A 16196-nucleotide genomic window follows, 5' to 3' on the forward strand; every position below is an offset into this window, starting at 1 on the left:
CACTCGGCGAAACACAGCGCAAGCGCTGTTTCACGCCGGTTTTCTGTGAGAACGTGGTATTTCTCCGGTCGAGCCGGCCCATTCGTGCCGAAGCATGGCTCTCCCACGTATTACTCCCACGTATATTAAAAACAAGAAACTAATTACCGCTTGAATGTCGATCCCATCGACGGTCGATAAACGAGGTCTGAGAAATAAAAGGCGTAAAAGAAGAAAAGACTTGTTGAAATCTAATTTCGCGTTAGCAGCACTTGAGGACGATGAGCCATCCGCGACAGACGCCTCGAGCCCGCCTCATATCAATTCCTTAATTGAGACCATCTCGCCCCGTCTCGCTCAATCAATTTTTTCCGAACTTCCAAGGAAAATTAAAAAGCATCCCACGTTTTCTATCGGAGATGACCCAAGAAATATGATGAAGTATTTCCGAAATGAACGTTTTAATTTGATAAATTATTTTTCATTTGTGTACTTAACACGTACAGAAGTATTCTATATACTTTTGAAAATATTTTTGAGTATTAAATAATAAAAATATATTAGTTTCCTTGACTTATTAGACCTACAATAATATTGAACAATATCACGTATTGCGAAATATTATTGACCGTCTAGGGTTGATATTGAACATCGCGTTATTCGCGCGCCTTCATAGCCCAGTCAAGTTAGACTTTGAGGTTGCATATTAAATTCGCACCAAGCTGAAAATCTGTAAAATTGTTAAGAACATGATTAAAAATTAAATTTGAAGTTCCCTATGATGGAAAAAACACCCAAACGACGATTACAATTTTAACAACTTTTTGAATCGTTGTAATATTTCCAAAATTGGCCAAGTGCGAGTTGGACTCGCGCACGAAGGGTCCCGTACCATTATAGAGCAAAAATAGTAAAAAAATGTGTTTTTTGTATGGGAGCCCCCATTAATTATTTATTTTATTTAAATTTTATTAGCTGCGTATTTTGTGTACATTTCAAGTGCCTACCTGTTGTCATCATTGATACCGAGCAAAAAATGTTTAAAAATCACGTTTGTTGTATGGGAGCCCCCTCAAATATTTAATTTATTTTGTTTTTAGTATTTGTTGTTATAGCGGCAACAGAATTACATAATTTGTGAAAATTTCAACTCTCTAGCTGCCGTTCTTGAGTTACAGCCTGGAGACACACGGACAGACGGACAGACATCGAAGTCTCAGTAATAGGGTCCCGTTTTTACCCTTTGGGTACGGAACCCTAAAAACGGTGGCTCGTAGGGAAAAAAATTTAAAACCCTTTTTGTAGATAATTTTATGACCTACAATAATTTTGTTTCAGACATTTTTATGAAAAACCTTATCGTTTTGCTAAAAATCGTGAAAAACTAATTTTTTGGACCTTTGACCTTGGGTATAAAAAATCCATACAGGGGAACTATGGGAGACTTTCAAATATCATATTCTAAACAATATGACCGATGTTCAGCTTAGTGTGAATTTATGCAACCTCAAATGTCAAACTTGACTGGGGTATGGGTTCAATAAAATTAAAGCATGATATTGACAATAATAGCTCGTATCCAGGGCGGCCGGTTAGAAATTATTCAATACAAAAAAAACCGGCCAAGTGCGAGTCGGACTCGCGCACCGAGGGTTCCGACAGCTTAAAGGTATTATAGACCTGAGTATTTGGTATGAATTTCAATTTAATACCTCTACGCGTTTATGAGGAAATGGGTAGTAAGTTTAAAATTATTAAAAAAAAATATATTATGTGATGTAACTAAAAATTTATGGTTTTCGTAATTTTTCCTTTATCTATGCTATAAGACGTTGCTTCGTACCAAATTTCAAGATTCTGAGTTCACGGGAAGCACCCTGTAGGTTTTGATTCCCTTGCAAGTGTCGAAAATTTGCGGCATAAACGGCTGTATCTTTTGATTGCGTTGGCTTAGAAGTTTGATTTTTTCACAGCTTCAAGGGACAGTAGACCTGAGTAATTGATATAAATTTCAGCTTCATACCTCCACGCGTTCCTGAGAAAAAGGGTCTTGACAGACGGACAGACGGACAACAAAGTGATCCTATAAGGGTTCCGTTTTTTCCTTTTGAGGTACGGAACCCTAAAAAACATAAAATCTTTAAACGTATAAAAATAATATATTAAGTATGTTTTTTTTTAATCTATGTACAAGTAATTCAATGATAGTAAAAAAGTTAGATTTGCTGCTCTTCCGGATTTGTGACTTCAATGTCCTCGTAGAAATCAGTCCTCAGTAAATTTCTCGACTTTTCTTCGTCCATCGCTTTTAACTCGGCGTACTTTTCAAGTTCGTATATGGAATACGGACCCTCGTTGCACATGGGACTGTCACAGGAATAGTTGTCGAATTCGCAGTATTCTCCGATTATAACCTGAAAAGAAACATAATTTAGTATATTCTGTATCTTTAATAATTGAAATAGGGGAATATTGGGAGCCGTCAAAGCCAGTAAGATAAGGGCACATGAATGTATAGTATAACAGTTGTGTATAAGTATATTTAAATAGGTCTTAAATAGCATCAGATGTAGAGGGAAGATGATTTCAAAAAGTTGAAATTTTGTATGACGTTATATCATGTGGTCCTTATTACCACAAATAAATACATCATAATATAGTACATATTATAGAGTCAGCTCTGTTCGTGAAATCAAATTCATGCAATTAGTGCAAAACAGATGAGTCTTGCACGAAGCCGCGGCGCCCTGGTGCGCCGTGAAGAGGAAAAAGGGGCGCCGTGAGTCGATCCTCCATCATTATCCGAAACCACAAAATAAAATATAATAAAATAAGATTATAATAATTATGAATTAGATTTACCTTGCTCGGTATTTCGGGATCTGGGACGTCGCAGATACACCGCCCGCAATGGCAGCTCCCTCGTCCTGAGCACTCTGCTGCCTCGCTGTCGCCAGGCGGCCGACAGTTCTGTACAATCTCATCACCTGCGCACGCGCATCGTGCGTTGTCTTCCAAGCTCACTGTAACGGTTATTACAGTTTTTTCTATGTCCCCTTACTAATTTTTAGGGTTCCGTACCCAAAGGGTAAAAACGGAAGCCTATTACTAAGACTTCGTTGTCTGTCCGTCTGTCCGTCTGTCTGTCTGTCTGTTTGTCTGTATGTCATCGGGCTGTAACTCAAGAACCGCTACAGCTAGACTTTTGAAATTTTCATAGATTGTGTATATCCGCTTTGCCGCTATAACAACAAATACTAAAAATAAAATAATATTAATATTTGAGGGGGGCTCCCATACAACAAACGTGATTTTTTTTGCCTTTTTTGCAAAATATCAATAATGGCAACAGGTAGGCACTTAAATTTTTCACAACGGCCTTAAATATGTGTGTACTTTAACAATTAATATTAATATTTAAATAAAATAAAAATTTAGGGGAGGCTCCCATACAAATAACACAATTTTGGTCTATTTTTGCTAGAGCAAAAACGAAGGGTTCCGTACCGTTATAAGTAGATAACAATACGGAACTCCTCGTGCTCGAGTCCGACTCGCACTTTATTTAAAACCTGACTTAGAAGAAGTGATACACTTCAAGTTGATATTTGAAAGTTAGTTATAGCTCTATTGCCGCCTCCCATAAGCCATAGTCTAGATGCCCAGACTCGCGTAAATCGAACACTAAGTATATATTTCGTTAGCAAGGCCTCGGGCAGGTTGCACATAAAACGCAGCATTACAGTCTTTATCAGATCTTGAAAAGTAGTATGGTAACAACCTTTTTTTTTAAATCCTTAATAGTCAAGTATGTAGTACTTACTTAGTTTTTGCAAAACCCATGGACATACATAGGTAATAGAAAACCTGTTTTTAACATTAAGAAAAATGAACATCAAACATAATACTATACCCAGATTTGATTTGAGCAGTAACTGAGCTTTTCTCACGTACTTTAAAATAATAATATTAAACTTTCTTTATGAAGCTTTATTAACTCTGAGTACTTAAATGCTTTTTCCGATTTATTTAACAGCTTGTAATGCTAAAAACCGGCCAAGTGCGAGTCGGGCCACACGCAATATAGGGTTCCGTAGATACCACTAGTTTTTGATAATTTTTTTATGGTCAATGAATATGTACATTAATTTATAACGTGTTTTACACTACTAACAACATCATAATATCAGTTACGTTCAAATAAATTTGAACGAAAAGTTCCTTTACACTTCGCCGAATATTTTTTTTAGTTGATTGATTTTAAATTATCTACTTATACTTAACTCAAAAACTTATGAAATCTTTTTAGCCGTGATAGTTTTCCTTTTAAATTCAACATATTTCCTACTCCCGTGACTTTTTTCACATTTCCATAAGCAACCGTTTAGCTGGTAGAAGGGGGGGAGCTGGACCCTAACGATTATTTCCACTTTAAAACTTCATATTTTACAATAAATGGTTCCCTAAATCGGAAAATGATCAATGAATACTCTTTTTTTTTTTAAACGTATCCAACGACACCCCACACGGGAGGTACCTACCATATATTTTTTTAAGAATTTATAATAAGTATACCATTTTGTATATCTGCATTCATGCCGAATTACAGCTTTGTAGATCCTATAGTCTTTGAGCAAAACCCCAGACAGACAGACGGACAGATAGACCGAAACTGTAAGGATTCCTTGTTGACTACGGAACCCTAAAAAGTAGTTTTAATATTGTTGTAAAAAAAAACTTACGAGAAATATTAGTTTGCTTTGTTATTCCATTTTCGCAGAAGTCCTTGTCGACCAGTTGCTCCGAAAAACAATTTAGTTCCGTAGTGCACCATGAACATTGGGGATGTTTTAGGCATTCCTGACACGACGTCTTGACGCCGCACACCCAATCCTCATTTATACTTATTATATTCAACGTCTTCCCATTTACACTAAACGCAAAAATAATAAAAATAAAAAATGGTATTAAATTGCGAAACATATTTTGTTTGTGCGCTATTTACTCGATCGAGAGATAATGGTCAGCCGTGACACGATACATGCCTATTTATAAAAATTGATAACCTTTGCATGCTTCTATTAATTACGAAGTACGCGGATATTATATCTGCTCCAATTTGATCAAGGAGATTAAATATCGTCGCGGACCGCAAAAGAGTATAGTTACGAAAATTTAAATAAGTCCTCCAGTCTCCATACTTTTAACTCCTACGTCCTCTACCCTTCAGTCCTCTTTGGTGTTGAGTCTTAACTCTTAAGACTCTTGGTACTCTTGGGAGATGGACCACTATAATTGTCTTGGTTGAAACATAGGTGTATCAGCCAGGATTGTAAGTAAGTAGGATAAATATCTAAGTGTAGTTTATTACGGTCTACTAATATGAAGAAAAAGAACGGTACATATTGTAGTTGGGGAGGGGAAGAGGGGATTTCGGGACTAGTTCGAGCATGTCAGATTAAGCTTGTATAGGCTTTCGACATGTGTCTAGTTACCATCTGATCTGTCAGATTAAGATAGGGGATGTTTAATATACCCCAAAGAAGCTTTCTTAAAAAGCACTGACGATTCATTTTAAAATTTAGAAAAATATTTAGCTTAATTAATAATTAATTTTCTTAACTAAGCTTCGCAGATATTTAATTTTGCACTAAACTAAATGATTTAGTCCTTGTTGTCTGTATATTAATACGTGAGCCAAAAACTTTGTATCCCTTTTGACGAAAAATGGGGAAACGTAGGCGAATGAAATTTTGCACAGTTATAGTTTATATGGTGAAGGAGTGCATCGAGCTAATATTATTTTGAAATTATGCTTTTATCATACATATTTTTAACAAATAAAACATTACACACACTACAACACACACACTAGGAAAAATGACAGATTTTAGAGTGACAAGCCTATACATACGAATCATACTCTTTTATTTATGGTTGAAGTCTGTTGATCAACAACAAGGTGACAAATTGAAAATGGATTTTATTTTATTGAATTTTAGATCCTATTAGACAATGCTCACACGGCCAGTCTGAGATCAGCTGAGTCCCAGAGACAAGAGTTGAAAAAAATATGATCCAAATTTCGTTGAAACTAAGGTCGAATTTCGACCATTGGGCGATCTCTAGTATTTATAATTTACCTAAATAAGCAATTTTCTGAATATATTATTTTCTTTTTCAAAACTTTAAAATGGCTGCAGTTTCTGAACCCACCGCTAAAATAAAAAAACGCTCTTATTTTTTTTAAACAGTTTTACCTAATGTTAAAAAACCTACTAGGTCTCCGTGATGCTCGAGTGACTACACGCGAATAGCCCTCCCCTCCCCTACTATTGTCTAGTTAGGGTCCTTATGGACTATGGTCCAAATAATTTTTCAAATTTCTCTTGATTTGTATCACGGATTCACGGAAGTCATTTTATGATGATATACGCGTTATTACTAATATAAATGCGAAAGTGTGTCTGTCTGTCTGTCTGTTATAATTTATAAATTATAATTTTTCATGCTTTTTACGGTTACCCTCTATAAACTTTTGGCACAACCATGGCACAACGGAGTTGCATGCGTTTTCTATGCGTTTTCTAGTACCTATAGTGCGTTTCATCAAATAGTTACTTTGCCGTCATGTTGGCACTAATGCAAATTAGTGTTGCCTCATTATCCTTACTGTGCTACCTTAAATTAGAGGAGATAATAGTATGTTATCACAAAATATTTTTAATAATTCTTTAATTTTCTATAATTCTAACTTTCGCCCGCGGCTTATCCTGCGTTAACGTCTATCCCTCGGGCACCGTTCTTTTTCCCGGGATGAAAGGTACCCTATGTCCTTCTCCATACCCCAGACAACGTGTACCTATGAAAGTTTCATGATGATCCGCTTAGTACTTTATGCGTGAAGGCGTAACAAACAAACAAAGTCACTTTCGCATTTACTAGCTAAAAGCCGAGCTTTGTGAGAGCTCGCGTCGTTACACCTTGACTGACTGATGATAACACATTTACATGTAAATAAAAATTACTATGTTAAAGCACAAATCAATTATTATTGGCGTGATAGTTTTTCCGTAAAGTGTACCACAAAATGTACAGGTTATGGGATATACTAGGGCTCGCTTCGCTCGCCCTGATAATATATAAGTACTATCTTTTACCCGCGACTTCGTTCGCATGACGCATGTATGTAGTTTTCGTCACTAGAAGTGCGTTTAATCAAATAGTTCCTTTGCCATCATGCTGGCATTCCTGTCTGCTAATAACGTAAACACGGTAGACACGCTCTGCGAGTATTCAAAGGTTTTACTGTATTTCAGGGTGATTAAACTGATGCTGGTAACCCTATTTCACTATGCTGAAATGGCGGCAACCTGAGTTATTCACATTTATTGGGCCCCCGTTACGTTTTTCACGTTCACAAAACACTTTCACTCTTAACACCATCATTCTTTCACAACTCTTTAATGTTTTCGGGATGATTTTCTCACGAAATCACAGTAAAACTTATGAATACTCGCCGAGCATGTCTACCGTGTTTACGTTATTGACAGACAGTAATGCCAACATGACGGCAAAGGAACTATTCGATGAAACCAAGAAGTTTACATGGATGAAACGCACTCTAATTCGATTATAGTTATTTTTATTTTTCTTCGACGTATGCCGTATGCGTCATCCCTGATTCCTTTCTGTTTTTGATCATGTTTATTTTGATGTTTATTATAACAAAAAAAATATATGGCACTTCGGCTATATAACCATGCCCAGTGTCGAGTAAATAAAAAAAACCCTTTGTTGACAGCTGAGGTTGACAGATGTCAGATTGAGAACTCAAAACATAACCTAAAAATTTGTATACTTTTAAATGTGTCTACGGTATTTTGTATTTTTTTCAATAAGAAATAAAAAAACATTTTACTACTGTATTGGTACATAAAATTATTTTGCTAGAAATATGGAAAATTATTACAAGGGTAAAAATGTTGAAGAAGAGTTAGATCGAAACAAAATACCAATTAATGGATTGCCGGACAATTTTTTGTGGATGCAGGTAAATTTTTAATTTATTCATCCTTCACTACTTACAAATATACAGTAATAATATGTCTTATACAAATTATTAACAATCTAACTCATGCATTTTAAATAATACTGTAAAAGCCCACTATATTGTTTGCTAATCAAGAAGCCTTTTCCATCGGCGGGATTCGAATTCGACCCGGCTTGGGCTACCGACGCGCCACCAACTGAGCCACCGAGATCGTCATTTAGTCGTCATTTGGTCATTTGGTCGTCGTCGTCAAGTTTTAAATTAACTTAAATATGTAAAATATTTAACTTAATAAATTAACTTGTCCATTTTCAGGTAAAAGGCGGCAGTAAAATGCCTAATTTGTTGTCACATGCAAGTGGCATTCTTGAGGACAAAGCCGCAACAGCTGTTGTGTGGACAGCAGTGGGTGTTGGAATACCTAAAGCAATCTCTTGTGCCGAGATTTTGAAAAGACAATTTTCTATTCAACATCAAGTTAATAAGTTAACATTTAAAAGGTTCTTAGAATTCAATTTTTTTAATGATTATATGAGGTTCTATAAATATGTTAAATGTTTTAACCTCCATCATGGGTATTGCAGACAATAGATTTTCAATTGTTATGCGGCAGCCGGCTGCCACTTGGGGATTGATGGGTTAATATTATATTATTATAGTCCTAGAACATTTAGGTACCAGTCAAAGTGTTTAGAATATAAAAACCTTAATGGATTTTTGTAACAGCATGCAATGGAGAATGTTACCTAATTTTGATTATTAGCAGTCCACATTCTCTGTCAAAAATAAAGAATATTAGTGAAAAAATTACTTGGATACGTTAATTAGTTTCCGATTTATAAGCAAAACAAGTTGTAACTATACAATCATAATAAAATAAGAATTTAAGGGGGGCTCCCATACAATAATCACTGTAGCGGTACAGAACTCTTTGTGCACCAGTCCGACTTGCACTTGGCCGATTATTTATTTGTATATTTTTAATAATCGGACTCGCTCATGAATACACATACCGTTTTTTTTTTTTTACTGAAATAAGGGGGCAAACGAGCAAACGGGTCACCTAATGAAAGCAACTTCCGTTGCTCATGGACACTCGCAGCATCAGAAGAGCCGGCCTTTTAAGAGGGAACAGGGTAATAGGGGAGGGTAAGGATGGGATGGGAAAGGAATAGGGGAGGGTAGGGAAGGGAACAGGGTAGGGGATTGGGCCTCCGGTAAACTCACTCACTCGGCGAAACACAGCGCAAGCGCTCTTTCTCGCCGGTTTTCTGTGAGAACGTGGTATTTCTCCGGTCGAGCCGGCCCATTCGTGCCGAAGCATGGCTTTCCCACGTCTAAAATAGACGACGTCTAAAATAGAGAATATAGTTTATAGAGCAAAATAGGCCAAAAATTGTGATTTTTGTATGGGAGCCCCCCTTAATTTTTTATTTTATTATAATATTATTATTAATTATTAAAGTACACATATAATTAAGACCTTGGTGAAAATTTCAAGTGCCTACCTGTTGCCGTTGTTGAGATAGAGCAAAAAATCACGTTTATTGTATGGGGCCCGCGCGGCAGAATTGTGCTATGGCCTATGACGTCACAGGCGGTCGCGGGACTGTTAGCGGGAATCGATATTTTTCGAAACTTTGAATCCCTATAAAATCAAAACTACTAGGTATTTTTGACTGCAACAAAAACTACATACACACAGGATTTACTGTGACAAAATTTCAAGCAATTTGGCATACCTAGTAACATTCTCCATTGTCAGTCTTCAATAAAATATAGGATTGACTAGTACATATAATTTTGCGTAATTATTTGAAATTTATTTTTTTAGTGTGGAGGAGTACTGGGAGCCTAAAGTGGATGGACTGGAGACCATAGTTGTAAAGCGTCAGATTCCTGTTATACACATACTATTGTCAATAGATGAATTAAGTGATTGTGAACAACTTGGGTAAGATTTTCATTTGTAAAAATTGATTTAGAAGTTACTGTTGTGTAGGAAAACTAAGCAACTCCTATTCTACTTGTGTAGCCAAGATTGACAACAGTAATTAATGGCAAAAGCTTTGATGTAATTCTTAGGGGTGCCCTAGGGTTAGTTCACACACATGTTTAATTTGTTGATAAAGTCAATAAGTATATATAAAATAGAAAGAATAATAAAAACTAGTAACTCCCATACTTCAACCGTTTTGAATTTGGTTCCTTTTCACAAACTAAAATATGGCAATAGCAACAAAACACACTCAAATTTACGAAATAAAGCCGTTGACATTAATTTTCACTTCTATATTTATACAAAATTGTGTACCGAATGCAGAAGTAAAATTGTGTATGCATGTATTCGGGTCACTGCATTTTGTAGACTCGTGGACAAATTTTTTGACACAGTTACTCTTCCTTAGTTTTTATTATTCGTAGGGTTAGTAGTATAATTTGATAGCTGTAAGTGTATCAGACCAATCCTTGACAACAACTAAAGTTGCAAATGCAAATAGAATTAATTAAGGGGCTTAGGGGCGAAGCGCTAATCGAAATTGACCAACAATTGCATACATTCACAACGCACACGCACCTACGCTAAGTCTACTCTTGATTGTGGAAAATACTTGATTACTGCTAATTAAGGATTTGTTTAAAAAAAAACACTATAGCAGTAGTACACTTGTAGCCAAATATTGTCCATAAATTAAATAATAAATAACATAAATTAAATAATAAATAATTTTTGCAATTTACTACACATAAGTAGGTACCGACCATTTTAAGATTTTATTAGAGGCATGCCGCATGTTTGCAATTTCTTTCTATCGAGAAAAATAAGTTGCAGCGTGTTTTGAAAACACTATGGAACTAGCATATATTCTGAATAATATTATATATCTTTCTCAATACTAGTACAACTCGGGCGAGTTAACTTGACACCTGGCTTAAATTTTACCCCTCCCTCGCTTCCCCGCGCAGCACCCCGCTCTCGTCGTACGCGTCCAGTAGCGTTAGCATATTATATCTGTTACCGTTACACGTGTGTTATTGAGTTTGCGTTTCGGAGTTATTTGTTAGTAGTTAATGGTTATTGTTTTTGGATTTTTGTTGAGTTTTGTTGTGTTATTTGTTAGTTGTTACGTTTGAACGTTAAATTTGTTAAGTTTTTGTTATTCGTATGAACGTTTGAACATTGCCGTGCGTCTGTGGTATGAATTAGCTACTCACGGAATATATTAATATGAAGCTAGATACAAATTATCGGACGCATCCATAAACCTCGTATTCCTGCTGGGGAACCCTTGGGCGAGTCCAACTCGTACTTGGTTAATACTGTGGTTAGTGTAGCCCTATAAAAATAACTAGTTCCGGTAACGTAATTTTTTTTTTGAAATAACTTAAAATAAAAAAACTTTTTTTGCACTCAGTACTTAAGAGAAACGTCAATTGAACCAGGTGTCATGTTAATTCGCCCGAGTTGTACTGCATTCTATCATACAGACGCGGACGTTCCTCTTCGAAAATCGAAATCTCGCATTTAGGTGTCCTAAGCCCCTTAACCCTTTAGCCGCCAAGGTCGGAATAATCCGACAAATATTTTCGTGCCCATTTCGCCAAGGTCGGATATTTACGACCAGTATCACGGCCTTTTTTGTTTGATAGCACTGTATTATATTAAAAAATAATGTTTATACTTGGTAAATAGTTAACGAAGTAATCATTTACAATTTATCACACTTTAGTTTATTAATTAGAAGACCTAAAAATAATCTAAAGTTAAATAAATTACCGAAAATATTCTTAGAAAAGTGTATTGATGTCTAACGCCCGAGTCGGAAAAATCCGACAGTAGGGACGGGACATAAGCAATGATTTACTGATACAAAGATCCACATAAATTAAAACATGTCTGTTTTTACTAACTAATTTATTATAAAACAAATAAAGCAATGGTTACGTGTTTGTGTTACTTCATTTATAATAAATATAGTATAAAAATTTCAACGTTTGAATTGACGATTCCCATCCCTAGCCTGCCCGCTTCTGACGTCATAAGCGAGTGCCGCCTTCTAGAATATTCCACTATTGTTGTGCTAATGATGATGCTATCGATAAATGTGATTGTAGTGGATACTTAAATAAGAAATAAAATTACAATAAATTACAAAGTAACGCTTTCCTATCTATCTGTCTGCTACGACATTTAGATGAAATTGTATGCGTGTAAAGGGGATGGGATATCGATCTACTATTGAAAATCTATATTTGTAGAAGGTTATATATTAAACAACTCAATTATTTAATCCGTGGAAACTATGAAATTAATATTATTTGAAATGTAATAACAAATATCGCGAATTATGTCACTTCCCTATTCAAGCTGTTTTTATCTAAAGTTGTATATTTACTAACAACATTATGGATTCAAATACTAGATATCAGTTTATGCTTTATATAAATTATAAATTAAGAAATAAATTATCGACATCGAAAAAGATAAGTATTGCACATCACTATTTGTTGTAGGTATAAATTTTTCGATTTATGATGCCGGCGCTAGAGGCCGATTTTAAGCATGGCGGTTAAAGGGTTAATATGTACAATGTCAGAAATGTAAAAATGCTGAGCCGTTTGATGTACCTCAACAAAGTACCATGCTTGCATGTAATTTTATTATGGATGTTTATTCAAATAACACATTTTTTTTGCAGATATCAAAACTCACAAACCAAGCAGTTTTGGCAAAAAGAATTGACGCCAAGTTCCAAGAGTCAGAATGCATACAAATCTAAGAAGCCATTCAAACACAAGAAACAAAACCAAACTTTAAAAAATTGACCAATCACCATACTTTATTTCTAATTAAAAAAAAATAAAGTTGTGTCATAGAGTAACTTATATACTTACCTACTTAATATATGTTGTGTATCTTTAAAAATATTGTATAAATGTCCAAATATTATCATAGGAGTAGGTATACTTAATATACCTATTTTACTTGGTCAGCAATGAAGATTGTGTAATGTATGACTACATCTGGCATCCTTCGTTTTGTGAGGGGCTTTATATAATTAAAACAATGTGCATAGTTGAAACTTTTGTAATTCGTGACTACCTGATACATTTACAAATGATAGAATAATATTATAATTCATATAGAGACATACAACTATTATCGAGTTAAATAAAGATATTTACAGAATATGAGGTGCCTCACAATGGAAATGTTTAATACTTCAATGTTAAATTGCTTGGGAGTGTGCATAGTTACTTTATTCATGTAATCAAAATATTTTCATCTTGTTCTGTAAAAATGCAACACCTGGTTTTTTCATATTTGAAGATTACAAATAAAGTTTATTTCTCAGGAGATTCATTTGTTAAACAGCTTTAGAATATAATATTATTGAAATATACCACTCTGGTACCTACAGTAGTCCTACTATATATCATTTCGTAATGCAGAAAAAAATAGTAAATAATAAAAAGGTGATAATTATACAGCCCTTTTTAGATTATACATCAGAAACTTGTTTAAAACTAATACTTGTTCATAACACAGTAATAAAAAATTACATTGGTTACATTAACAAGTACTAGTTGTCATATACAAATATGTAGTCACTTATAAGCATCGTCCATGCTTATAAGTAGGAAAATAATATTATATTGAAATTAAAAATAAATACAACACATTATGTGCACAAGTACAAAAAATGCTACAAAATTTAAGTGCTTACTTGTCATACAACATTACTTATTATTAGTTTTACTCTGCATTCAAAGTAATATTCATAGTAAGTATAATCCATACTAAGTCATACACTTCACAAACATGACAGTAGCATCCATAATAGAATCCATTTTTTATTTAAAATCAAGCTTCCGATTCTCCGACAGGCTGAGTGATGGGTGTCTCATCATCAAGTTTTGGAAGAATTAATATTTCTTTGGAAATAATTGAGTATTTTGTCACGAAATAAGTAAATCTTTTACACAAGTGTGTTTCCTTCTCGAAAGCATCAAATATTGCACGGTGATGAAAATAAGCATGGGAGAAAATTCTGTAAACCCTTCTACACACCGATCCCAGTTTTGCCACTGATGACTCTTTAATGCTTACTCTGAAATTAGAAATTTAATTATTAATTAACACAAATTTACACAACACTTAAAAAATATTTATTGATGAGACTTTTAAAAACTACCTGCTTGGAAAATATTTGTTACTATTCAGTAAACAAGCTGCACCGTCAAGTGTGTGTCTCGTGTAATCAATGGCCGGGCACTCTTTTGGAGTTTTGTGAGCAGCACACAAAAATATCCACTGTTCAGTTGCAGTCATTTGAGTGCAAATCAAGGGTTTGCACTCACTCTGTAGTCTCACTGCTAACCCGTTCAGTTCCATGCAAAACTGCCTGCAAGCAAACGTCTTTTAGCCTTTGTAAACTTAAAAACAATGTCTAAAATAACAGTAATTATAAGAAAGTTAACCTCAAATGTTCATATTTCCATACACCTTCATCTTGAGCTTCGGGCATTTTGAGGATTGCCTCGAGATTTGCAGGATCGCGTCGTATTGTTTGTTGAATATATTGCTGTACAGCTAATGTACTGTCCATTTCCTCGAATGGTTCGTCAGGCCAGCGACAAAAATCCTAGGAAACACAGAAAACGAGATGATACCGCGACTTCGGTATATATTTTAATATGAAAACGGAAGGTAAAATGAAATTTTTAGTTTTGTACCTTAGCTTTTGATCCCGGTCTGTTTCGTCTATACATTTTGAGATGAATGTTTTAAAATTTTTGATAAACCTTAAAATCAAGTAACCTTATGCGTAAAAGTCTATTAGCACGAGAGTTTTATCAGAAATTCAAACAACTCGAATTTTTATAAATCTAGACAGAGCAGAAAGCACAGTTTTTATAAAATTTACAAATTACAATTTACAAGAAAATGTCAACGCCTTTCTATCATCAGTCGTCAACCATTGATAAATATTAAATGACAAGTCGTAGAGAGTATAGACAATAGACTATAGAAAAAATACAGACTTATATTATAAGTTTATGGCTGAAAAACATAAACTTATTGCTAAGGTTGGGTTGCCCGTTGCACCAACTAACTTTAACTATAAGTTATAACAGCTATAAGACCATGCGCGCACGGGCAACTTAGTTGCTCGGCGATTTATTTGTCTCTTTCGAAAAAATAATTGTTGCCATGTCGCCGGGGTGCGCGCACGAGAGCGACAGCAACCCGACTTTTTTCAGTTTTTTTCTTGACAGTCATCACTCATCAACATGGATTTGGTCGAGACGGCTGTGGTCGTTGCACTCGCTTTATAAAACCAAAGAAATAGTCGAAAAATAGAATATTGGGTGCATCCACTATAGAGCGATCGGCTGACTCTCGGGAAATTTTATACTAGTTTAATGAAATTGAGAGCATACCCAAAAAAAATTTTTAGTTACTTTAGACTGAGTGTCGAAAGTTTCAATGAACTGTGCAGAATCTTACTAGATTGGCAGTTTACGGCAGCAACGCGTTGCCACTTCGAAGATGTCTGCAGGCATATCTGCCTACATAATGACACAATAACAATATTATGAATATAACGCCTCCGTGGTCTAGTGGTATAGAGCGCAGCTCTTGACTCGGAGGTCGTGGGTTCGATTCCCGCGTTGGAAACATGTTATTTCCAAGTCTGGTTAGGACAATGCAGGCTGATCACCTGATTGTCTGACAAGTAAGATGATCCATGCGTCGGATGGGCATGTAAAAAGTCGGTCCTACGCCTGATCTCTCGCCAGTCGTGTCGGTCGTCCGTCCCACTGGGTTGAGAGTAAAGGAATAGAGAGTGCTCTTGTGTACTGCGCACACACTTGGGCACTATAAAAATTACTCCTGCGTAGCTGGCCTGGTTTCAATGAAACCGGCCACCGTCACCGAAACCGGTGTGGGAGCTATTATTATTATTATTATGAATTGACATTGTCTTTTGAGCCATCAAGTGGTTACGCATTTCTGAGAATATTTTGTAAGACGTTGCTATTGCTACTCTAGTATTTTAGAAACTCATTGCTGCAAGTACACACAAACTCACGCAGCGGCAGTCGAGTGGCAACTGGCCGATCGACAACTTTTTTGTTACCCCTGCACGCACTTGCA

The 16196-nt window shown here is 35.4% G+C and overlaps 3 protein-coding genes across 3 annotated transcripts; 1 reads left to right on the forward strand and 2 right to left on the reverse strand.

Moving 5' to 3' along the window:
- Window positions 1–2145: 2145 nt before the first annotated feature.
- On the reverse strand, window positions 2146–5073 carry LOC121731744 (integrin beta-like protein 1). Its single transcript, XM_042121332.1, has 3 exons — window positions 4722–5073; window positions 2842–3002; window positions 2146–2393 (listed from the first exon to the last, which is right to left on the reverse strand). Exons 1-3 carry the CDS (start codon window positions 4960–4962, stop codon window positions 2196–2198), a joined length of 600 nt encoding a protein of 199 aa, XP_041977266.1. The 5' UTR covers window positions 4963–5073; the 3' UTR covers window positions 2146–2195.
- A 2812-nt stretch (window positions 5074–7885) lies between these two features.
- Window positions 7886–12889, forward strand: LOC121731745 (ribonuclease P protein subunit p25-like protein). The gene is made up of 4 exons (XM_042121334.1): window positions 7886–8032; window positions 8348–8532; window positions 9867–9986; window positions 12733–12889. The coding sequence occupies exons 1-4, from the start codon at window positions 7937–7939 to the stop codon at window positions 12857–12859; spliced, it is 528 nt and encodes a 175-aa protein (XP_041977268.1). The 5' UTR covers window positions 7886–7936; the 3' UTR covers window positions 12860–12889.
- A 218-nt stretch (window positions 12890–13107) lies between these two features.
- Window positions 13108–14990, reverse strand: LOC121731743 (MOB kinase activator-like 4). The gene is made up of 4 exons (XM_042121331.1): window positions 14771–14990; window positions 14516–14679; window positions 14230–14439; window positions 13108–14145 (listed from the first exon to the last, which is right to left on the reverse strand). Exons 1-4 carry the CDS (start codon window positions 14804–14806, stop codon window positions 13899–13901), a joined length of 657 nt encoding a protein of 218 aa, XP_041977265.1. The 5' UTR covers window positions 14807–14990; the 3' UTR covers window positions 13108–13898.
- Window positions 14991–16196: the final 1206 nt, after the last annotated feature.

This window comes from Aricia agestis, chromosome 11 (assembly GCF_905147365.1).
Source record: "Aricia agestis chromosome 11, ilAriAges1.1, whole genome shotgun sequence".
Classification (NCBI taxonomy): domain Eukaryota; kingdom Metazoa; phylum Arthropoda; class Insecta; order Lepidoptera; family Lycaenidae; genus Aricia; species Aricia agestis.